The 25,149-nt window shown below is 43.1% G+C and overlaps 1 protein-coding gene across 7 annotated transcripts; it reads left to right on the top strand.

Annotated features, from left to right (window-relative positions):
* Positions 1 to 580: 580 nt before the first annotated feature.
* Positions 581 to 24,029, top strand: LOC117587022 (serine/threonine-protein kinase BRSK1). 7 transcript variants are annotated; one of them, XM_034277439.1, is made up of 16 exons: positions 581 to 1,303; positions 13,933 to 14,575; positions 15,104 to 15,198; positions 16,704 to 16,930; positions 17,000 to 17,150; positions 19,147 to 19,362; positions 19,670 to 19,869; positions 19,937 to 20,161; positions 20,224 to 20,687; positions 20,817 to 20,975; positions 21,039 to 21,205; positions 21,270 to 21,374; positions 21,434 to 21,509; positions 21,573 to 21,745; positions 21,806 to 21,936; positions 21,988 to 24,029. In XM_034277439.1, exons 2-16 carry the CDS (start codon positions 14,488 to 14,490, stop codon positions 22,094 to 22,096), a joined length of 2,586 nt encoding a protein of 861 aa, XP_034133330.1. In that variant the 5' UTR covers positions 581 to 1,303; positions 13,933 to 14,487; the 3' UTR covers positions 22,097 to 24,029. The 7 variants fall into 7 exon arrangements, with proteins under 7 accessions (XP_034133330.1, XP_034133327.1, XP_034133332.1 ...); XM_034277436.1 differs by having other exon boundaries at positions 582 to 1,303; positions 20,224 to 20,717; XM_034277441.1 differs by having other exon boundaries at positions 582 to 1,303; positions 22,012 to 24,029.
* Positions 24,030 to 25,149: the final 1,120 nt, after the last annotated feature.

Raw genomic sequence — 25,149 nt, forward strand, 5'->3', positions numbered from 1 at the left:
GCATGCGCCAAACATGTCCAAAACCGTGTCGTGTTTTGGGGTGTTTTTTTGCGACAGGAACCCTGTCTACTCTTGCTCTCTCTCTCTCTATCGCTCTCTCTGTATTTTCGCGTGCTTTTTCAATGTTAAAACCATTGTTGCTTGAATATCAAGAGGATTACAGCAGCATAGGGTGTTAGAAGTAGGGTAATTGTAAGAGAATAACTGTTACAAATATATTCCAAAACGTAATGTTTGGGTTTCCATTTTTAGCGGAATCAAGTTATTGTAATGAGCTGCTCAAGCCCTTCTTCAATCACAAATTTACTAATGATTACATTTCCGCTAATTTGATCCTCCGCATTGGATAGCTTTATTTAAATTTGCGATTTGTTTACAAATCGTGTATGGTAGGGTACGACTCGTTTGGACACGTCTGAGCATGTTTGGGGCGCTGAGAGAATGACAGTAAGCGAGAGCAACAGAGAGTTAAAGAGAGAGAGACAGTGGGTGGCGCTGAGAGAGAGGGTGGAATCCATCCAAGTAAGGCCACGGAAGAGCGCGGCGTTTTTCCAAGCTTTGACGGTGACGGCGCACAGTTTTATTGACGCCGTTTGCCGTGTGGGCTCTTGGCCAAAAAGAGAGCGGACGAAAATCAGTTAAAATAGTGCTTATACTAGTCCCAAGCAAGTCCAACTGTAAACGGCAACGCGAATGAGCAGCCCCGGAATATAATAAGCAGAAAGTTCTATTGTAAATGCCTCTCGTGTGTGTCTGTGTGGCTCTGTGTGCGTGTGCGTACGTCACGGACTGCGCGCGTATTGGTGTACATATGTGAACGTGTGTGCGTGTGTGCGTGTGTGCAGGGGAAAAATCAGTAAAATGTTTATGCAAATCATGCGACAAATGTGCGCCAATTGCGTCCAAATCGTAAAGTGCATTAAGTGAAACAAAATTATATAATTATCCGGGGAGCGGCGGCAACCACAAAGGTTGCACGGTGCACAGTGCACAGTGTCCAGCAGCTGCCTCGACAAAAGAAATAGGCGAAAAAAAGAAGCTACAAAGGCGAAGGCAAAGCAAAGGTTGCACAGGCTCTCGGCACGGCTCTCCTCTCTTCTTCATTCAACATCTTTCTCCCGCATACGCCACTGAGTGTGAGTGTGTGTGTGTAGCCCCCGTGCAGTTGTGTCAGTGTCTCGTGGCATTCCCCGTTCGTGTGTGTTTGTGTGGGTGCAACAACGTGAACGTTTCATCCATCCCGGAAGTGATTTGTATAAGGCCGAATGCCTTCTGATAACTTACACCCAAACGGAAATAGTCGGTATGTCGAGTAATACATATTCTTTATCCCTATTCCCTTATTCCATCTATGTGTATATCTTTGTTCCTGTTCCCTTTGTTGGCTACTCTTTCGTTTTTATGGATTTTTTGTGTGTACATATCGATTTTCAACCAAAAACAACTAGGAAGCAACATGAAACACACCGAACCGAACCATCCAGCCGTACGTCCAGGTTTATACACACACACACAAACACATAAACGCACACCCACAATTATTTCAAACGGGGGGAACCACAAGCAACCGCAGCTACACTGCAAGAAAATCTATACATTCATTGATCATAATTATGAAGGTTCAAATGTTTCGATTGTGTATTGAAATTATTGAATATTATTGTTTTTACGGGAATCTGATGGAATAATTAAGGAACGGATGTTCCACTCTTCACTTCCATGATATGTTTACCTATTTCCACCATTAAGTAGATACCTGTGGATTATTCGAATCACTTTTAAGCTTTCATTTTTCCGCAGTGTACATCCGTCCAGTCCGTACACTCACACATGCACAGACACAGGACGCAGGCAGGACTCCTCACTCATTTAACAGTATTTATAGACAGTTTTTCTTTGTTGTTGCTGCTGTTGCTGCTGCTACTCTTGTTGTTGTTGTTGCCGTTGTTTTCTCGTTGTTTGCTCGAAAAACGAAGTTGGATTGCAGAATTTAATATGGCGGTGCGGATGTGGCTTTTGAGTTTTACGAGTGCTGCTCACCTGCCCTCCTCGCTTCCAAGGGGCCCTCTCGATAGGCACTCGAGGTGTTTGGCCTGACGGCGAGGGCATTAATCAAGAGTGTGCCCCACAAGGAGGAGAAGGTAAGCCACAGCCAGAGCCAGAGCCAGAGGCAGAGTCAGAACAGGCACTTGTGCGTTTGAAGTTGGCCCAGCAAATGGCTAAAACGTCTTCGTTATCAGGTTGTCTTTCAACAAAATATTGATATACAGATAAGGGGACAGGGGAAATGTAAAAAATTGATTGATGTCTTCTTGTACAAGTATCTATCAATAAATTGCAATCATATTGCTGGGGCCATGACGTCATGGCAGGCCTATTATGAATATTTGCCGTCTACTTTCCAACCCCAAGCCGATGATCCCCCATGTTCGCTGTGTCGGTCCGTTCTTGTTCCTTAGTTTCTTGTGGGCAGAGAGCGTCGCATTATATAGTTTCTCGTCTTTATGGCCGTATTCAACCCTCGAAATGTTGTCAACAACATTGCAGTGTCCTAATGAACTACTCTCAGACGTAAATATATTCAAGCAAAAATAAAAAAGAAGAACCAAAGGGAAAAGTCGATACAAAAAATGGAAGTTGATGGATTTTTGGGGTAAGGTTTAAAGGAGCTGCTAAAGGTAATATTTTAGCACGTTATGAATGTTTTCTTTCTTTTAATTAGAGTCAGTATTAAATTCTTGTTATAGCTTTGACTTTTACAGAACTGTCAAGTGTCCCCCAAGAGTAGAATATTGGGGGATAATAAATACTATGCGACTTTCTTGTGACATTTCTGCCACCCACGGAAGTTGGCAACTGTCGAAAGTTTTCATCGCGCATTTGTAATGCGAAACTTTTTTATCAATCATACTCAGGGCCATGGAAGTTTGTGTTTTTTTCCATATCTTACGGATACCAAGTTACTTATCAATAAAATGACAAAATGTTTAGCTTCGTTAAGCTCAACTTTCCTTGAACTCAACTCGAACCCTTTTCTGTCTCCATCTCTAGTTCTCCAATCTATCTGCTCGCATCTCAATGTCAGGCCAGGCAAGCTAGGAGGGCTCACGTCTCATGAATCGCTTGCATTTGCAGCATTTTCTATCTCCCCCTGAAACCCACTAGAATCCACTCAGCCTGTGGAAAACCCACGTCAATCTAGCAGCGAGAGTGGGAAACAATTAAGGTGTCCTCTGTCTTTGACTCGAATCCCGTCTGCCTTTCCGTTTGGCTGGGGCTGCTGCTGTCCCTGTCTTGGGCAATAAAAAACACTGTCGCGTCAGATCAAAAATGCAACATCTTAAAATATGAGAGCCATTTCAGCTTCCGGCATTACGAGAAACATATTCTGTGTCCTTTATCCTGTGTTCTCTGTGTTCTGTGTTCTGTATTCAGTATTCAGTATTCAGTTTGTTGTTGCCGTTGTTAGTGTATTCTGGTTGTTCAATATTTACAACCTGATGAGAGCGATGAGGAGAACGATGTCGCTGTAGCTGAATAAAACATGCGACAATCGGCAGGCGACAATGTCCTGGACGGGAAAGTAGGAAGGCATTCTGGCATCAGGATGATGTGGCTGCTCCTAACGTTGCAGACACGTAGACGCCTTAATGACCCAGGGGATTACCACGACGGTAGACTAACGGCGGAGGGGGAGTCGTATATCGGTATCGGGACTCCTTTTGGCAGCCCTTGAACACACAGGGAAATGGTGGCAATAATGATCAGGTATGCAGTGGCATCACCTCATCCAATTAGTTCGGTAAACGCAAACAAAAATGTTAACAATTTCTATTTGTAATTAAAAAGCTATAAGCGGCAACTAAGAAAGTTCCCATTCCCCCTAAGGAGGGGACTCTCAGAGAGAGAGAGAGAGAGAGCAGAGAGCAGAGAACAGAGAGTGTTTTCGTAGAGTGTGTAGTATTACGTGCAGGGAGGGCAGAGAGGAGAGGCGTCAGCCATACAGTGGGGCACATGGCAAACAGAGTGCGAAAACCAACCCTGCGATGAAAACAACAACCACCCACCCATTGGGGCGTGGAGAGAGATAGAGATAGAGAGAGAGAGAGCGAGTCGAGTGTCGGCAGGCAAGCACACGCTCTCCTTTAGCTTGCTCTTTGTCTCCCTCTCTCTTGCTCTCTTTTAACCCTTGCGCCTGCGCTGAGGGGGGCGCGCTGCATGTGGACACAATCACAAATGTCCATTCCCAAGCCTTGGCCAAGCAGCAGCAGCTACCCGCATGGCTTTGTCAACAGAGTTCCGTTTCGTGGAGAAAGAAACCCTGCAGCCAGCCCTCCACCTCCCCCTGTGGTGCACCAACCTCTTCCTCTTGGCTACGTTTTTAAGAATGAACCACATTCCCGTACGTCACTGCCTTTGATTAAAGCATATGCAAACGCTTTTTCCTCCAGTTTCTACTACTCCTAGTGTTTCCACGTTTCTGCGTTCTTTCATGCTCGAGCATGTGCCGCCATGTCCCTAGCTCACACATGCACAATCCTTTGGGGGATTTGGCATTGTAAAATGCTAAAATCGAATTGGTTTTTTGTGGCTCCTACGAGTCTGTAGAGGGAAGCAGCTTGGCTATCCCATATCCATAGCCCAAAGATAGGGCAAAAGCTTTGACTTTCAATTTTTGTTTGTCTTGTTTTAAAGTTGAAATGTATTTATGCCGGAGACCGCATACATTTTTGCATATGGAATGCCTTTGGACTCGTCCTTGTGCCTTGGGAATGTGTTTGTCCACTGTCCCCCTTCCCCTTCCATGGTTATCCAAACCAGTAACGGGGACAGGCATTTGGGTTTAGGCAAATATTATGGGTGCAGGGAATGCTTTATTGCCCTGCACGAGTGGAAACAGGTTGAGAGCGGCCATGGAATCCTTTGACAGCGTCATCACAATCGATTTTGGAACCATTAAATGCTGACCAAATTAAATAATATATATAATTGGAATGCCATGAACCTGCCATGCAAATGGACAACTGCATAAATGTTGTCAGAATATCAATTTCAATTAAGTTACTTCGGGAAACAACAAACACTTAAGGTGGAGCCTTCAATGCACAAGAAACACAATTGAACAATCGGAGATTCAATCGGATAGTTTGCTGCAGTAAAGTCTTTGGATAAGTCCATCACCTTGTCTGCCTTGGCCTCCATTTGTAGTTCCCTTTGATGTCATCAATTATACAAAAGTTGGCTTACATCAGAGACAGAGAGAGACACGACTCCACTCGCGCACATTGCAGCCATCGGAGAGAGCCATCTGCTTAGTCTGCTTAGTCCTAATGCTGGGGCTTAGGAAAGATATTCCTAGAGTGACACAAGAGCCATCATCAAAATGTAAAATCCGTGACAGCCAAAGGAACAAAATACATTTGCAGTCTAAGGTTGAAGGCAGTGCCAGAACCATGATGGTGGGTCAAATTTTCCTTGTTTTCATTTTGGTTTTCCATATTTTTTGTTGTTTTTTTTTTGTCGAAAAGTGTGCAACACGAGAAACGTATTTCACAGCTTGCACTTTGTGCCTCGAGGAATTTCGAGTCATAAATTTAATTTTACCAATCAAAAACTTTGCGACAAATTGTCAATGCTCCGTTTTACGTATCTAATGCAAACATCCACAAAGATCTGAATATTCCAACCATTAAAGAAGAAATAAAGAAAACTAGTAAGAAATACATCGACAGACTCCACAACCACGAAAATAATTTAGCCTTAAGTCTATTAGACAATAGCCTAACAGTAAGAAGACTGAAAAGATACCACATTCTCGATATCCCTGATAGATAAATTTAACAAACTAAAAAGATGTTATATATAATAGCAGGGCTCATTGGAAAACTGCTATTTCTGTTAATTGAATATTAATTATACAATTTACTTATTGTTTAAAAACAGATTGTAAATATAAAGAGAGAGAAAAAAAAAAAAAAAAAAAAAAAAAAAAAAATAAATAAATTTAATTTGCATATTTCAGTTGTCTGTCAGCAGTTTTTCGACCCCAGGGGTTGTACTCCGTCCACCCATTTCCCACCCACTTCCCGCCCACTGTCAGCCTCACTGCAATGTGGAAAAATTGCAGTTGTAATTGGCAAAATAATTTCCACCCACCCGCTTCAGGATACAATAAAAAAATGGGANTGTGCAACACGAGAAACGTATTTCACAGCTTGCACTTTGTGCCTCGAGGAATTTCGAGTCATAAATTTAATTTTACCAATCAAAAACTTTGCGACAAATTGTCAATGCTCCGTTTTACGTATCTAATGCAAACATCCACAAAGATCTGAATATTCCAACCATTAAAGAAGAAATAAAGAAAACTAGTAAGAAATACATCGACAGACTCCACAACCACGAAAATAATTTAGCCTTAAGTCTATTAGACAATAGCCTAACAGTAAGAAGACTGAAAAGATACCACATTCTCGATATCCCTGATAGATAAATTTAACAAACTAAAAAGATGTTATATATAATAGCAGGGCTCATTGGAAAACTGCTATTTCTGTTAATTGAATATTAATTATACAATTTACTTATTGTTTAAAAACAGATTGTAAATATAAAGAGAGAGAAAAAAAAAAAAAAAAAAAAAAAAAAAAAAATAAATAAATTTAATTTGCATATTTCAGTTGTCTGTCAGCAGTTTTTCGACCCCAGGGGTTGTACTCCGTCCACCCATTTCCCACCCACTTCCCGCCCACTGTCAGCCTCACTGCAATGTGGAAAAATTGCAGTTGTAATTGGCAAAATAATTTCCACCCACCCGCTTCAGGATACAATAAAAAAATGGGAATGGGAAATGACAAGTGGGAAGTGCAGTGTGCAAGTTTTCCCCCATCCTATCCGGCTCATCCTGCCCTGCGGCGGGCTGTCGCTGTCGCTGTCGCTGTCCCTAACATCATTAATTCTAATTGAAAAGTTTTGTCGACTGTCGGCTGGCAATTAAGCCATATCTGAAGTGCAATGCCAACGGACCACAACGAACCAGAACGAAGGATCAGAAGAGCCTCACTCGGACAACGTCGAATCTGGCCAAGAAATTGCATTAAAAGGCACAAAGTGCAAATGAATTAAAAGCTGCATAAAGTGCAAGTGGGTGAAGCTAAAGAGAAAGTCAGGTACGAGACGTGTCAAGTCAGCAACAATATAACAAGTGGCAGGCAATAACAAATTGGCCATCATCCAGCAGCCAGCAACCAAAGCCTCCTCCTCTTCCTTAGGAGGAAGTGTGGCACAGAAGGCACCGGCAACACGCATGCATAACAGACTAAATGAAAATTGAATCAAGAGTGCGGTTGCAAAACCACAAAATATACGCGAGGCGAGCAATCATTCTCGTCCGTTCCCAGCCCCCAGTCCTTAATTGAATTCTAAGCGAAAGGGAGCATCAGGAACAGGACCATCCAACAGTCTGCAATCGGCAGGAGGAAGCAGCAGCAGCAGCAGCACCAGCAGCAGTTGGAGGTTCAGGTGATGCTGATGGCTGGCTAAGAGCCTCTGGGCTCTTTTTTTTGGCAAACAAATGCGAGCTTTGCCAAGTCCCATGTCCAGGTCCCAACATTTTCTTCTGCTTCTACATCTTCTGTTGGGGCGGAAAACCTGGGGGAAAATTGAAAAATTCCCCGCTTGTTTGTGTGTGTTGTTTGGATTTCCTTTTGCCGCTCCTGCTGCTGCTGGCCTTTTTTCTTGTTTTTCTGTATTTGATTTCCATATCCGAAAAGCGAGCAATTTCGTGGCGGTGTGGTGGATGTTACTTTAAATGTGTCTGAAACAAGGGAGCAAGGGCAAAGGGGCTTTGGCAACTTCAATATTATTGTTGGATTATAAGAATATCCAATGATAACTGTGGAGAAAGGGATCCCGAATACATTTGAAAATAGATTTTTTACATCCAATTTTCTTTCTTGGCAATAATTTCTTAGTGCTTTTGTTTTCGGATTGAATTAAACAAACTATTGTGTGAGTGGGGAGTGTTTCATCCCTTCAGCCACTGCTCATCCTCATATTTAATTGGGATTTTGCTACATAGTTTTCCCCCGCATTTTTCGCCTGCTATTTCCATTTGTGATTCTCTTTTATGGCGCTGCCAATTTTCACTTTAGTCTTACTCTTTTTGCCCTTGCATGCATTCGTTCGTTTTTCCCTTTTTCGTGTTTTTTTCGAGAGGTATAATTGCATTTTTTCTCGCGTTCGACACGCCCCCAGGGAGGCAGGAGATGTGCAGCTGCAGCAGGACATCAGCTCAGTTTCGGTGCTCAATGTTCGGCTGCACTCACCACTCGGATGTTTGCCATCTAATTGCGACCTTAATCATTTCATCTCTTTAGCTTCCGGCCAGGTTAGTCACGAGTCAGTGGCAATCTGCCCTTCCTGTCTCTCTTTCTGTCACTCTGCCTGTCTCTGTGTGTGTGGTAATCGAAATGCCCATCCTGTTCCCTGTTACTGCTAAATGGCAATGGCAAATAAACTGGCAAATGTTTTCCACTTGCAAATTTTCGGTCTGTAACCGCACCAAAAAGGGGTCTACCCAAATGGAGGCCCATGGTCCAAACCGGTGGCACTGGTGGACACTGCCTCCGTAGGCAAACAAGACTTGATGCTGCTTTTTGCCCAAAAACAAAAAGATGAGCTAAAATCGCAATGAACAGAGTTCAGAGTACTCGTCCTGGTGGTCGCTTTTCGCTGTGTTGCTGCCTGTTGTTTGTTCCTGCTTCTGGGAATCGGAGCAGCTGGCTGTAGCCAAAGCCTGACGCTGTGGTTGCTTCTGGCTTTTTGGCCATATCGAATCAAGTTAATTTGTACCCTGGACCCAGGCCTATGGCTGGCGCCTCCTGCTACTCCTCTGGCTGCTAGTTTTTCGGTTGGTTTTAATCGAATTTCGTGTTGTTGCGCCAGATGCGGGTCTTTTCGAGTGGGAGTCAAAGTTGGTTAGGGGACAGGTTAAAGGTTCCAGCTGCCAGCTGCCTGCTGCCTGCTTTTGCATTTTGCGTGTTGATCTAAGCGGTTTATTAGCCCCGACTTGCCAGTAAGCTGCTTAGCAGGGATGCCCATCCGCAGCATCATTCTGGCCATTATTTAATAATGAGCCAAGTAGGGTCCCCAGTGGGTTTCCTCGATTCATGCTTCTGCACCCCCAGCGAAGCTTGGAGCTTAAAGTCGACATATCCTGCTGGCTCCTGCAGCGCTCTGTCGTCTCTGTCTGTTTGATTTGGTTTCTGTCAGCAGTTTAATGTGTTGACAGCTCTGAAAGTTTTCTTTGTTTTGGCTTCTTGAAAGCTGAAAGGTGTTTATTTTTACTTTGTGGGTTCTGTGGTTTCTCTATTTCTGCTGAAGTGCAGAATCCAATTAATATGCTGATTGATTTTCCCCACTTGATAATTAATTGGTGATACTTTTTGAAGGAATTTTCAAGGAGAAATGTGTTAAGAGAGAAGTCCAACTGAGAAGTTCCCAATGGCTTCGGCTATCTTGATTCCATTTTTGCATATTTATAATTTGAAATTTGCACCTTAAACATTCAAAATATTCCACCCAAAAGCAATCAGAAATACACACAAAATGAATGTGAACACTGCTGCTGCTGCTGACACAATACTCCTACAAAATGAACTCAAATCAAATTGAAATCAATGTTAAATGGCAAATGACAATGGCAGCAGAGGGGAAACACTGCGAGGGAGGTAGCGAGGAGCACAGCATGTGGAGCACAGCAGGGAGGGAGCACAGCAGAATGTTAGTTAAATATTGATTTTAATTTTCCACATAATTGCAATTAGTTGATGAATATTGGAGGCAGCTGTTGCTGTCGGACGCCTCTGTTCTACTGTATCCTGCATCCTGCATCCGGCTGCCAGCTGCCTGACGATGTCTGATTCAGATTGAGCATCGTGTACGTCGTGGGAGCAACATCGTCAACAGACAACAGCAACAGGGACAATCCGGGGGGATATAACAACAGCTCTCGACAAGGAATTGAGTTGAAGCAGGCAGCGATCCAGAAGTACGAGTCATTGCAAGTGGCACAGTGGTGTCAAAATGTGGCAAATGGATGCAGATACGACAGAGATTGGTGAGAACTGACAGTTGCTCTAAGCACCCACGTTGCCCAAAATCATTTAAAATGGTTCCAAGCGTCCACAGAGGCCTGAACATTGTGATTTATTTCAGACTTTCATTTCATTTTGAGTAGAACTAACCCTTTTCTCGCCACTGTGCATTCATTTAGTCTTGTAAGCGCCTCTCTTGCCAGCAACGCCCTTTTGCTGTTCCCCTTTTCGGCTTGTCTGTTGCCTGTCTCTATTGCCTCTACGGCCATTGTGCTGCTTGGAGCTGAGGCGAGGCTGAAGCTGAGGCCTGATGAAAAGCCACTTACGCACAATTTTCACAACTCAAAAGCATTTTATTGATTGCACTTTAAAAACGCCGGATGGAGGGCGCTTCCATGGGCAACAAATCAAAAAAAACTCATATGCCACGTTGCTCCACAGAGCACACAGAATCCTGCGCCTTCTTTGCGGCTCCTTTTGGGATTTTGGGTTGGGAGTATGGGTATTGGGTGCGTTTATTGACTGTCGTTTTGGAAATTGAGTTTTTCTGGCTTTTAGATTGCCCTCAAAAAACCTTAACCATCCCCTCAACAAAACTTGGTTAAACTTTGGGTCCCTTCAGGCAGCTGCTGCTGCTGGATGCTGCTGCTGCTGCAAAGCCAATTTAGCCCTCAAGGTTTTCTCCAGCCCAGATGTACGAGTATGTAAATGTGAAGGAGATGTAGCGGTGACAGACAGAGACTCGCCTGAGAAATCAAAGTCACTTTTGCTCATTTCTTTCTTGGTTGCTTGCTGGTTAGGTAACACATTGGGCCATGGAGCTGGGACTCATTTTGCTGGCATGTACTTGGGCCCTCGAGGTTAATTGTGCGAGTGGGCTAATGAACACTGCGTACGCAGCACACGGATTGGGCCACATCTGACGCCAGATTGTTAATTGTTTTTTGAAATCCTTGAGTGAACATTAAAGAGATGTACATTTTTGGGGTAAAACTAGAAGCACTCTGATGGGAATGCGGAAACGGATGTGCCTGGGGAATGCTTAATTGCCATTTGGGGGTGGTGTTGAGATTTTCAGCTGCTACGAATATGAATGATGAGTGAAAGTGAGTAAAGAAAAGGAAACGCTGCCTAATTACTTCGCCATCATTTGGATTGTTAATTCATATGTTAATGGGGAACTTTTTGAAAGGTGGGAATAATTTGGGGAGTATGTTGGGGTATATTTTCTTAAGAAATCATAGAAAAAAGGCTGAGGGTACAGAATACATTTTAAAACTGATTTTGTAATGCAGAAACTGACGTAAACCCACACAAAAAAGAAAACATGCAGCTTTAGTGCACCTTTGGATCAACAAAACATCCTTTAAAAACTTAAAAAAGTCTATTGTTCGTTCCTAAAACTTTCACCAAACTTGTTTAAATATTTATAGAAACTCTTTTGGGTCGGCTTCTGCTTTAAGCTGTCTTGAATATTCAAGCGGTTTATGAGGACTCTTTGCCCCACAAATGACTTTGCCACACAATCAAGGCATTTATCTCTCTTCCTTTTTCGATCTATGCGACCACTATTCATGCCCCGCGCATTGTTTGCAAATCGCTTAATTATTGTTGATGGAATTTTATTGGGGCATCGGCCACGGGCCATAAAAGACGTTCGGTCACATCCCACAGGCCCAGGCCCAGGCCCAGGCCCAAGCTCTGGGCCTACATCAATAGCCTTCCGCTTCCTTCGATCCACTTTCCCCGTTCCGGTTCCACTTTCCCGGGTGACATTTTCTCAGTTTTCCACGACGCAAAAATATAAATTTCTCGTGGCTAGGCCAAAATCAACGCCAAATGCTCTAAACGTTTTGCTTATGATTTTTATTGCACGCACACAACCGGCAAACACACACACACACTCATATGTATGTACATGTGTGTGTATTGGGGAGGCACCCTGTGACGGCATTTTGCCGCAGCCTTAAGTGCGAAAAGCTGCAAAAAAGGCGCCTGGAGACCGACCCATGACGATGACTTGTTTATGGTAGGCTGCGGCCACGCCCCTTTACATATTTTCCATTGCATACATGTATGAGCTGAGCACTTGGTTTATTTCATAACTTTTTCCTTTGATGAAATGTTCCACATACTCGTACACGTCCTCGTACATTTTCATTTTTCAAAAGTAAATGTTCGACTTGCAGAAAGCATACAGTTAAGGGCAAATTATGAAAATGTAAAAAATATGATAATATAATCCCTATAGACATATCTTTCCTTTTGTTTGTTTTGCGGAGTATCTGCCAGTCGTGTACCTAAATTTGACCTTATCTGAGTGACTTTGCTGTTGCCACTTGCCAAACAATGTCAGCTCTCGACTTTTAGCGCATTTTTCAAATTAGGTTAACAGAACGGCGGCAGCGTGTTGGCGTTGGCCCTTCCAGCGAAAGTTTCCTTATTGTTTTCGGTGATAGCATGAGCAGGGACACAGGGGATAGGGGTGCTCCAGTGTGGGCTTGTTAGCATCTTTCCTTCCTGCCAGCTGCGCCTCACGTTTAACCTTAATGCTCGCACCCTACATTCCCCATCCCACCCGACCCTTTGCCCATTTGCGTACTGTTTCATTTTGATGCGCACTTATTTTTCAATTTGTGTGCGTGGCATGGCGTTGGAGGGGCATTCATCTGCTTGTCAGTTTCCATCTGCCGTCATCCTTTACCCACAGACACACTCACACATATACGCGTAGAGAGAACGAGCCCCATTGCGAATGCTGGGCGTCATCTCTGAGAATAATCAGTGACTGGCGTCGCTGCCTAGATCTGCGTCAGCATCGAAATTTACTACTTACATACCTCCTGTTCCCACTCCCTCGTCCCTTCTGTCGATCTATCTGTCGGATGCCCTTTGTTTTTGGCCATTCTGTAGTTGGCCAAGTTTTATGCTAGCCTTTTTATGCCAGCCACCCACCACGCACTGTTGAGCTTTTCCTTTAGTGCTCTCCAAATGAACATTTTAAAATGGTTTCGTTCTTTTTTTAATGGCCAGCAGCAGATTGAAGAGGCGCTCTGTCTGTGGGCCTGTCTCCCTGGTCGGGTCGGGTCGGGTCTGGTCTTCGTTTCTGTTCTCTGTTTTCTATGATAATTTCTAACTTGGTATAAAATATTCATTCAGAGCTGGAGCAGTTATCCTTGAAGAGTTATCTTGAACTTTGAAGTGGAAATAAGTTTTACATTTGATTGATGCTAAGAAATCAGTAATAAAATGTCTCTCGAGGCTTCTTTAAACAAGTTTAATTTTCTCCTTTTACCACTTTGCCATAAACATGTCTTTATTTTCCACCTGTAATTAAACTTAATGGACAAATAATTGAAAACAAACCACTTGAAATAGTACAGATTGTGGGGAGCCGCAAAGCAATACACATATACATATATATTCACCAACATATAGATACATAGAGCACTGTATGCTTGTGTATTCATGTCTGCTCTTCTCCAGAAAGCTGTGTGGCTCATAAATTTACTCTTCAAATGGGCAAAAGAAGCACAGAAAATACTCCGGCATAGCTGCAGGTGTTTTTAATTAGAACACCAGACTTACCAGCGCACACACACAGAGCAGTCTCTTGCACACCTCACATACACACACAGTATCCGTGTATGTTTCTCTATTTATCTAGTTATATAGTTAGTTTCCATTTATTTCAATTAAAAATTCCATTTGGGAGGCCAAAAGGGAACATAAATATTCAATGCTAATCACGTTGACCTTTTTTCTCTCGCTCTTGCTCTCTCTCTCTCTCTCTCTCTCTTACTCACTCTTTTCGTCTCTCTTTGTGTAATTGCAGCAGTTTCTGTTTGTGATGAAGTCATGTGGAAATAGCAACAACATCAAGAACATCAGCAACAATTATTGCCCTGAAGCGGCGACCAATACAATTATAGGCAAAAGTTAATTAAATGCTGCATCATTTGCAAAACTGCAAAAAGGAATCCTTAACAATTGCAATAAAACTTTGGCCAAACAAAAGTAATTAAAGGACCTCTCACACACGGACTCCACCCGGACACACGGCTACAACTACAGCAACGGAGAGGCACTGTGACAGGGAAAGGGAAAGGGCAAGGGACACACACAGACAAGTTCCATTGACGCTATGCGACAACCAAGTTGCTCGTAGAAGCCGTACGGCATCGGCATCGGCATTGGGAGCGGGACAGGGACCGGAGGAGCCGGCCGTGGTGCTAGGAGTCCTGTGCATGGCCAGACGCCAGCTGACGCTGCCAGCCGCAAACAGCTAACAGCCACAGCCATAGCCACCATCGGGGCAACGGAGGAGCAGCAGCAGCAGCAGCAGAGGCAGCACCAGCAGCCACGGAGGGGCACGGGCACGGCCAGCAAAATGCAGAAGGAGAACAATGTCACGGCGGAGAATTGCCAATTTGTGGGGCCCTATCGCCTGGAGAAAACTCTTGGCAAGGGTCAAACGGGTAAGTGCCAGCCAGGAACACCATTTTGTGGATATATGGGTGCTCGTACAGTGGATATTCAATAAAATGAACATGTAATAAACTGATGTAAGTTCAGTGCCGCAAGCCGGTTCCTCGTGGAGTGTTGATAGAATACTTTCCACCTAAGATTATGATTCGATTAAGGCCAAGTCGTCCGTAAAGAAATTCAATCACCAGCAAGGACTGACAGTCCTGTTTCCTTGTGTCCTTAGTGTTGTACGTAAGCACGTATGTTGTCCGGAAGGTCGGCATTTGCGTGACTGGATGTCATGCAATACTTCGCACTGCAGTATAATGTTCATAGATTGGGACTTAAAACCGTCAGGGGAGTTATTATATGAAAAATCTCTATTACAAATCTTTGACACTCAAAGGGTTATTATGTACTGGACTTCCTTCCTCTATAGCCAATATCTACCGTACTAAATCCGCTTTGTACGCTACTACAATTACGCTTCAATTTCCCTCTCCCATTTTGCCATTTTTAACCAATTTTCCCATTCGCAGGTCTCGTCAAGTTGGGCGTGCATTGTGTGATTGGCAAAAAGGTTGCGATTAAAATAATCAATCGAGAAAAACTCAGCGAATCGGTGCTAATGAAGGTGAGTGCCAGCACGGCGAAGTGCTGTGGTGTGGGTGGCTTGGTGTGACGGGGTCGAAGGTCGGCACTTGATGGAAAGTTTTCCCCGTCGATTGTTGCCTTAGTTTTTTCTTTCCTTCTTTCTTTTTTATTACTGAGCTCTCTTTATGATTTTGTTTTTCGTTCTCCCGCATTTGCTTTCTTCGTTTCTCGCGTTGTTTGTCTTCTGTCCTGGCGTACAGGTCATAAAAAATTGTGACAATAAAATTTGTTTTGTGGTTCGTTGTTTTATTTTATTTACTTGCTTCTTGCCAGAGTAGTGTGGGTTGGGCCTGTCTTATTTAGGGTATTTCAGGGTGTAGAGAGAGCGGACGCAGGAGGGCAATGCAGTCAAACTTAAAGCCTTTACAGCCAGAGCTCTCTTTGTTTTTTTGGGGATTTGTTTTCGGTTTTGGTGGGGTTTTCCTTGGCTTTGTTTTCCCACCGAGCAGTGTGCCAAAGTCGGGTAAAGTCAAGGAAATATTTTACGTGCAGCAGGGCCTTTAGTTTGAATTAATTTTAAGTGGTTTAGCCATAAACTTTGTGCAAGTATTAAGCACTGCAAAGTTAGTAAGAAATTATGCTCTCTAGGAGAGGGATAAGCTTGAAAGGGTCTTTAAGCGTAGATTTTCTCTTCGGACAAATATTCGGATTTACAATTTCTGTGTGTTGTGAGATCTTATCATTTAATCTGTGCTCCATCCAAACTTAACGCCATTTACCCGCTCAGATACTCAAATTCCAACCAAAGTCCCACGCAAATTATCTTCCAATCTACTCCGTGCGATACATTCCCCATTTCTAATCGATTTTCTGCCACAATCGTTAATATATTAGCTCTATTATAATAGGAAACATGAACTCCAAAATAGATTTCATTTCATTCATTCAAACGCCCCATTAAAGTCAAAATAGAGCTCAACTGTTTATCTTTTTGTGGCTGTCATAATAAAACCCTGGCACACTCGTCTCAGCCCCCACAACTTTGGCCGAAAAATGTGGTGCACTTTTTTTTGTAGGACACTGAAAGGACATGCGACGAATTAGTGCGTGTGGCAACAAAGTAAAACGGAATTCAAGGGGAATTTAGTAGGGAGGGGAGAGCACAGCTCTGTTGGGGTGACAAAAGCTCAGACATATAGGACAATCGAAATGCAAGGTGAGCGGGTGCTGTGGTGTGCTGTAGGGGGTGCTGCAAATGACTAGAAAGAAACCAACGACGATTGCGTGTGCTGTCCATGTAGGACTACAGCCAGCATGAGGACCAGAACACGCAATGAGAAACAGAAATTGGACGCCAGTTGGAGGACAACAATGGGTCATTATGGCCAAAGCACTTTGAATGCATTGTACTCGTAAAGGGTGGGCGGGTTCGGGGGTCAAGGCAGGGAGATTGGAGGGTTTGGTAGGGGGGAAGAACTTTGCTTGAAGTCGATAAGTCGATTAAAAACTCTTCTCTTTGTATTCTGTTTATGCCCCCGGCTCAAGGTTGAACGTGAAATTGCCATAATGAAACTAATCGATCATCCGCACGTCCTTGGCCTGAGCGATGTCTACGAGAATAAAAAGTATTTGTATTTAATATTGGAGCATGTCTCAGGCGGCGAACTCTTCGACTATCTGGTAAAAAAAGGCCGCCTCACGCCCAAGGAGGCGCGCAAATTCTTCAGGCAAATCATCTCCGCCCTGGACTTTTGTCACTCGCATTCGATATGGTAAGCTTCTCTCAGTCTCTCACTTAAAGCCCAATCAATCTTACAGTTTTTGGGGTACACTCATTGCAGCCACCGCGACTTGAAGCCCGAAAATCTGCTGCTGGATGAGAAGAACAACATTAAGATAGCGGACTTTGGCATGGCATCGCTGCAGCCGGCTGGCAGCATGCTGGAAACATCCTGCGGCAGTCCACACTATGCGTGTCCGGAGGTCATACGGGTAAGTCCAACTTTGAATAATGTGAATACGATAGAATTGGGGAGAAATGCTTGAAATGCCACAGGGCCACACGTTCACAGTTGTTCTCTCTCTATCCCTCCCTAGCTGTGCTATCTTGTTGGTGTTATGGTTAGCCAACGAATAAACGTCAATCAAGGCGAACTTTTTAGCACATTTTCAGATGCAGCAGCAGCAGGAGCCACCGCAGTAGCAGTGTCTGTGGCAGTATCTGTGGCAGTATCTTCCTGGAGTCGCTTTCCCATGCAAATTTCTGGCCAGACTCCCCTTACCCTGTCTATGCAAATGCATTCATCCATGTGCCATGTACCGCATGTGCGCATATGATTTTCCATCTCTGCTCTTGTTCTTTCACTCATTTCATTCACGCAGGACCTGCTCCGTGGTTGCTCCTGCTCCTGCTCCTGCTCCTACTTGTGCTCTTGCTGCTGCTGTTATAAATTCATAAGGGGAATTTTAAAATATTTCCTTGCAGCAGCTTTATCATATATTATTCGGGCTGTGTTATAAATCTGGATGGCTACGTGATATTCCTTCCCCTATCTTCACGTGTCTACGTGTGTGTGTGTGTGTGGGTATATATTTTTATAAATATTCAACAGTCAAAGCTGTGGCGAGGATTTGTAGTTTCTCAACCGCATAATTGATGTCTGTGTGGGGGAAAAACGCCCGGCAATTTGTAGGGAAAAATTGCGTGGAAAGCCCATACACTCAATCACTTAAGTGGTCGTTTATCAATCCCCTGCAAACGTGTGCGCCATAAGTGTTCGCAAGGGGTTCTCACGTTCATGCCCCAAAGCAGGCTATAGGGTTACCAATTACCACCTCCCCCCCAAAAGCAGGGAACCAATTCCTCAGTTTAATCGAGCTTACCCAAGGGATATTCGAATAAATTAAGGAACTGTAGTTGCTGGTTTTTTGTTTCATTGGAAAACATGTCTTGTAATTGATGGAAGTTCTTGAGAAAGTTAATTTAAAAGTTTTGGAGTGCAGCAAGCTAATGATAAGAGAGGAGCTGCCAGTGATGATTGCCAGCTATTAAGATTTATCTGTGAAGGAAGTTGGAAAGTGTAAAGATAACCAAAGAATCTCCATTTAGACCTAGAGCAGGTCTATGATGGAAAAGGAGGGAATTCTTATAAGATTCGAGAGCTACCTTGACAAAAGGTTTCATTGAAGAAAGATGGAGACTCCCCGGACACTTAGTGCATTCCCCTTTCCCATAGTCCGAACCAAAACCCGCATAGTTCTACCCACTTTATGGCATTTTTCCCCATGCCTAGCATTGTGTAGCTTTAAGTTCTGGGAATCGGCTATTGGTTGCAACTGGTGCATGTACAATCGTGCCACAATTATATATTGTAGTGGGCAACAAACTACAAGTCATTGTGCCACTTACCTGCCAAGTCAATAACCGTCCCCTAGGGAGACAGACGGAGACAGAGTGGGACAGAGAAAGACAGAGAGAGGCAGCGTGAGTTGGAGAAAACTTGGCATTTGATGGACACGTCAATGGACGTCAACGAGTTGAACGGACCTACACCATGTCCCCATGCTGCCCCATGCTGCCCCATGCTTCTCCATGCCCCAATGGACAATCATTATTCTCCCCTTTTTAAATGAAAGAATAGAAGAAAACTCTGTAAATTAGCTCAACATTCAAGTTTTGGGGTTTATGGGATATCCATACGTAAAAGTAGTTCGATAAAAGGGTAGAAAGATTCAAACGATTGGATGCCACGCACCCATAAGGAGGGGTCCTGGTCTTGGTGCTTCAATCGAATTTCAAAATAATCAAACTGAAAGCAAACCAAGGGAAAAAAAAACAAACAAACAAACATTCATATGAAATATCAAAGCAAACACAGAAAACGTTCAAGGAAAATGTCTCAATTTCTGATTTCGCACTCATTCCACACATCCTTGGGCGTGGTGTGTGTGTGTGTGTGTGTGTATTTTTTTGTTATTGTCATTCCAGGGGGAGAAGTACGATGGACGTAAGGCGGACGTCTGGTCGTGTGGTGTCATCTTGTATGCCCTGCTGGTGGGTGCGTTGCCCTTCGACGATGACAATTTGCGCCAACTGCTGGAGAAAGTCAAGCGCGGCGTCTTTCACATACCACACTTTGTGCCACCCGATTGCCAGAGTCTGCTGCGTGGCATGATTGAAGTGAATCCGGATAGGCGTCTGACGGTGAGTCATCCACAGACCCATATGCAACAATGACTGACCCAAGACGAACCCTAACAACCCAAATGCCGCTGCTTCGGTCCTCCTGTCTGACAGCTGGCTGGCTGGGTGGGTCATTCGGTGGGTGAGTCATTTAAAGCCAACCCCCGCTGTAGCGATTGTTGGTTTTTGGGTCACCATTTTTGGGTCTACCAACCCACACACTCCCTTTGGGAGTTGGTTAACCCTCTTTTACCTTTTCTCACTTTGGTTTCTGGTTTCTGGCTTTTGGTTTTTATTTCCTTGTTCATTCCAATGACCATCTGTGCAGCTGGCTGAAATAAACCGACATCCATGGGTCACAGCTGGAGGCAAAGGTGAACTGGAGCTGGAGCTGCCAATGATGGAGGTGGTGCAGACACATGTTATACCCACAGCCACAGCTGTCGATCCGGATGTGCTGAATGCCATTTGCTCGCTCGGCTGTTTCAAGGAGAAGGAAAAGCTCATCCAAGAGCTGCTCAGTTCGAGGTGTGTACACACTGTCCTTGGGGGACAGACTCTGATTCAAGCAATTAATGTTCCTCTTTCCTGGCAGTCACAATACCGAAAAGGTAATTTATTTCCTTTTGCTGGAACGCAAACGAAGGCGTCCTGCCCTAGAGGATGACGATGAGATTGCCCAAAAGTCACGCAGTGAACTGGATGCAGTGGATCCGCCAAGGAAGCGGTTGGACACTTGCCGGATTAATGGCACCAATGCACCCAGCTATGGACAGATCTCCGAGGGATCACCGCTCACGCCGCGACGACAGGCCTTCAAGTGAGTCCAAGCCCTAGTCCCCAATTTATATCCGACTTATCTGTGGTCCTCTCCTTTTGCAGCTTCCGCTCGTACAGCAGCACTCGCAACCACCAACGACGCTCACCCACAACGGTATCCTCGTCGGTGCGAAGCTCCTCATATCACAGTCCGACGCGTTGCAACTCCCCCATGACCTCCGCCCAGCAGCAGGCGAATGCCATCTCGCGTCCCTCATCGCCAGCGGCGGGCACTCGACACTCCACCTACGGCGATCGCGGCGATCGGGGCGGCTCCGGGCATCATTCCTCGGTCAGTCGAACGCCCTCGCACAGCTCCCAGAAGAGCATCGAGGGCGATGTGGTGGTGGTGAGAGAACCACGACTGGAGCGACGGGACTCTCTGCGGCAGGAGCGGGGCGGTGGATCGGCGAGGGATCGCAGCGAGTGCGGCCACCCGCCAGGCAGTCCCGGCGGCAACTCCGTCAGTGGAGCGGCCTCGCCATCGGTGCATCATCGCGCCAACTCAGGTCCGACCATTAACATTAGTATGTTCCACGATCCAGAGTCGAATAGTGGTGTGTGCATGCCCCGTAGGCCCCTTGTGGTACCCCTAACCCGAATCAAAGCATACTAATCCACATCTACCTCTCCCACTTTGCTGCATTTCCAAACAGTTGTGAATCCTAATGCCTCACCCATGATGAACAACAGCAGTCCTGGGATGCCTGGCTCACCCTGCAACAATCCCGGCGGTCAACTGTGGAAGACGCGGCTCACGAACATCAAAAACAGTTTCCTGGGCAGTCCGCGTTTCCATCGCAGAAAAATGCAGGGTAAATGGATGTCCATCAACTATAGAAACCTTTTCTAATACGTTAATCTGCTGCCTGTTTTAGTTTCTGCAGATGAAGTGCATTTGACGCCCGAATCATCGCCAGAGCTAACGAAACGCTCCTGGTTTGGTAATCTAATAACCACAGAAAAGGATGAAACTTTTACCATATTGGTCAAGGGCAAGCCCATAGCCACAGTCAAGGCGCATTTGATACACGCATTTCTATCTGTAAGTTGATAATCTCAAGCTAATATTAGGATCATTTTATAACTATTCAACCCTTCCTTTTAAGATGGCTGAACTATCGCATAGTGTAGTATCGCCCACCTCATTTCGAGTGGAGTACAAACGCAATGGCAATGGTCCTGTGATGTTCCAACGCCATGTAAAGTTCCAGGTGAGTCCCAGGTAGCTGCCAGAGCTAGCTAACCCTAGCTAACTTTATCTTTATTTTAGGTTGACATTAGTGCCATTTGCAAGCAAGGTGACATAGCAGATATGCTTTTTGCCTTAACATTTACGCTGCTATCGGGTAAGTAATCTCCCGCCACACATTCTACTCCGAACAACTATAAAAATGCATCGTTTTCTACAGGTAACATTCGACGTTTTCGTCGTATTTGTGAGCACATTCAATCCCAGGTGTGTTCAAAACGTTTCCCGGGTCCCAGCAGTCCGCCTACGGTGACATCAGTAACGCAGGCCGTTTCCGAGAGTTCATCGTGTGGCTCGGTGTCCAGCGAACGATTGTCCTATAAGCGACAGGTGGTAAGTCAGCCCACTCCATTTAACTTCAAAATCTTTGTTAATCGAAATCCATTTATGCAGATTGAGAACGATATTGAGAACGATTCAATATTCTCGTACAAATCAGGCAATGGCCGCAGAGCCTCGACCACAAACAACAATAATGCCAATCCTGTTGATATACCCGGCAGTCCCATTGCAGTGCGTTCCAAGTAAGCATACCCATCGCGACTGCCAATCGAATCACTTAAAAACTTATTCAGATTTCTGATTGAATCATCCAACAGCTCGGAGACCGCTGAGCACGAACGCAACCGGGAGCTGCAGAGTGAGCGTCAGGCGACAACGATGTCCGGTAGTGCAATCGCATGAGAATTATTTCTCTGATTTAGTTACATTTTTCTCAAGGATATTTGTTTCCAACTACTACTCCGTATGACACCACGAATAATACCCAAATATTGTACGAATTGAAACGAATCAGCAGCAACTCAAACAGTATTTTCCCCACAAGTACCCCCAAACACCAAGAGATCTTCAAAGTAACTGCAAGAAAAATCCCCAAAAAAATATACCGAAAAACCAAAGCAATAATAGTGGAATTTATATAGAAATAATAATGTTTATAAGTATCACAAATTTTCGAGTACCGATACAGTTTAAACAGAACTTTTGCTAGCAGCTAGCTCTCTAGCTTTTAACCAACTTTCATTTTCGATTCGAATTTGTTTCTATATTTTTTTGAATGCGTTTTCTATGTATGTTCGTTTTTGATGGACATTGTTGCCGCCGCGCCTAAAAAGCTTTGCAAATAAAATACACCGTGTAAAAAGAAACTAAATATAACAAAAAAGGAATACCAAATTATGCACTAGCTTAGATCTCGAACTAGAGTTAATCTAGCATCATTTTCTTTACCTAGATTAGGGCCTCGTAATATTTAGCTATGCAAATGATAAATGCTAACCAGAGAAGCAGAGAAAGTACGATATGCTGACAATTTGTAAATGGGAGTGTAATAAAGCAAAATGCACTGATCTTTGACTACTAAATAAAATATATGATATAAAATATGTACCAAAAAGAAAAAGGGGAAACCGAATGAAACTTTTGCATTAACTTAGCCGTTGCTGTTTTTCTAAGCCCAAAACAAATTGATACAACTATTTTGCTAGCCACTAAAAGAATACATGTGAATCGATGGACAAACTATTTTTCCTAAAAACCAAAATACTAAAGAAAACGCGTCAGGCCTTTGAACTTCTGACATGCATGCATGACGATCAAAAAAAAGAGTGTTGTGTGGTAACTGGATGGGTGGACTTAATCAGTAAAAATCCACAATCCATAAGGTGTATAATGTATAATGTACATAGGAAATACCATTAACAAATTTGTAACAAAAGGCACAGCGTAGTGATGGACATATGGCACACAACAAATATGAAAATACGAATACCAGAAACAATATATATTTTGCATGGGCATGAGACAACAACAAAAACAAAGCTTTCTAACCGATAATTAAATGTAAAAAAAAGGCAAACTGGTACGATATTTATACACATGTAGCTGTACATCATAGTATATAGTAGAGTGTGGAACAAGGATTGTACAAATTGCTGAGTTGCATCAGCGCCAATGAAGATGAGAAAAACCTAAGAGAGAGAGAGAGAGAGAATTCCATTGAAATTTGCATATTTTTTATTGGATAAAACAAACACACTTTGGGCTGGATGGAAGTAGACCAAGATGAAGATCAAGCTGTCCAGGAATGCACAAATTGCAATTGGCAATGACATCAATGACTTAGAATAGTTTTTCTCTCTGTGTAAGAAGGCAGCGTTTCGCATGACAACCAACCGACCCCACAAACAAAACAATCACATTGAATCTCTCCTAAACCTATACCTATACCTTACTTTTGAGTGGTTTTCATAGCTTATAGTTTTAGTTAAATGTGTGGAATCAGAGTTCTTTTTTCTATAAAGCATACGATACGATAATTTGAAACTAAAAGACTTAAGAAATTGACATAAAAGCAAAATGAAATCCAAACAAAACAAAAAACCGTCCATTTATCCACTTAAAGCTAACAACAACCAAGTAGAGGCAACTCAGCAATTTGTGGGATCTAACTGGGGGCAGAGTGTGTGTTTGCAAAGTGGAGCTCTAAGGACGATTACGAGTATGTGTGTGTAAGGTGTATAAGGATATTTATCTACTTGTACGAAAACTGTGTATGACAGCAATATCAAAAGGAAGGAAGGGAAGATCGGATATGGAAATGGCACGATACTAAAAAGGTGATTAGCAAAGATACTAAACGAAAGATTATAAAAGAGTTAATAAATGCTTAAAAATACTAAATAAAATCGCATTAAAATATACACAAATATTTAAACGTATTTAAAGCAGATAAGATTGTACTTGAGAGGAAAAAAGAAGGAAAAGCTGCAAACAAAACAAATCATGCAATAATATTGAAATGGAATTACTTTCTAGCATTAACTACAGTACATCATATAAATTGATCGCTCATCAAATTAAATTTACTCAAATAAGTCGAACAACATACATTCAAAATTAAGCTCACCGAAACATATATTTATACATGCATACATACATACATATATCATATACAACACATCTTTATACACATATTACAAACATATGTCTATTCCTGTATTTACCTTCATATACAAAAACAAAGTCCTCCTTCCCATGGCATACCCAGCATATACGAAAAGCGTACACATTTACTATATACATTTATCTATATACATCATCCACACATTCATACAAACATATGTACATCCATCTATATATTTACATACAAGCATTTAAATAACAATGAAATGTGAAATCATTTCAATACCAAACAAGATTGTTATTAATTTTGTATTATATGGAAGTGTAAAAATAAATCATATTTTTGACATGAAGATAATCCTAGATAAAGAACGACTAAAAACAAAATTCTAAAATAAATACCCAACAAAAAAAAGAAACAAACTAAAGAAATTCTGCAAAATGCAACGCAGATGAAAAAATGATATAACAATTAATAATAATAATGATAAAGGCTTTATATAAGGAATACCAAACACCATGGAGAACGAACCACTTAATACTCAATGCTGCATTATGCCACGCCTACCTTTTTACCTTAACTGACGCCTCTAACCTATGAGTAGATGGGAAAACCCAAAAACAAAATCAACCAGATTTCGCGCTCTCTTTAAAAAAAAGCATAATCAACCACCAAACCCAAAGAACTAACTCATTTTAACTGCTTCTTCACATTGTGCATGAGCAGCGAATATAAATTTTGCGCCGAAATAATTTTATATGCAACGTATACATATTTCTATATTGTATATATACATATATAGTATATATATACACCCCCTCTATATATATAC

Source organism: Drosophila guanche, unplaced genomic scaffold, assembly GCF_900245975.1.
Source record: "Drosophila guanche unplaced genomic scaffold, DGUA_6, whole genome shotgun sequence".
In the NCBI taxonomy this organism is placed as follows: Eukaryota; Metazoa; Arthropoda; class Insecta; order Diptera; family Drosophilidae; genus Drosophila; species Drosophila guanche.

Excerpts from the sequence above, each read along its gene's own strand:
- LOC117587022 (XM_034277436.1), top strand. The coding sequence starts at position 14,488 with ATGCAGAAGGAGAACAATGTCACGGCGGAGAATTGCCAATTTGTGGGG. Across the intron at positions 15,199-16,703 it reads GCGAATCGGTGCTAATGAAG|GTTGAACGTGAAATTGCCAT; the intron begins GTGAGTGCCAGC and ends CCCCGGCTCAAG. Across the intron at positions 17,151-19,146 it reads CGTGTCCGGAGGTCATACGG|GGGGAGAAGTACGATGGACG; the intron begins GTAAGTCCAACT and ends TTGTCATTCCAG.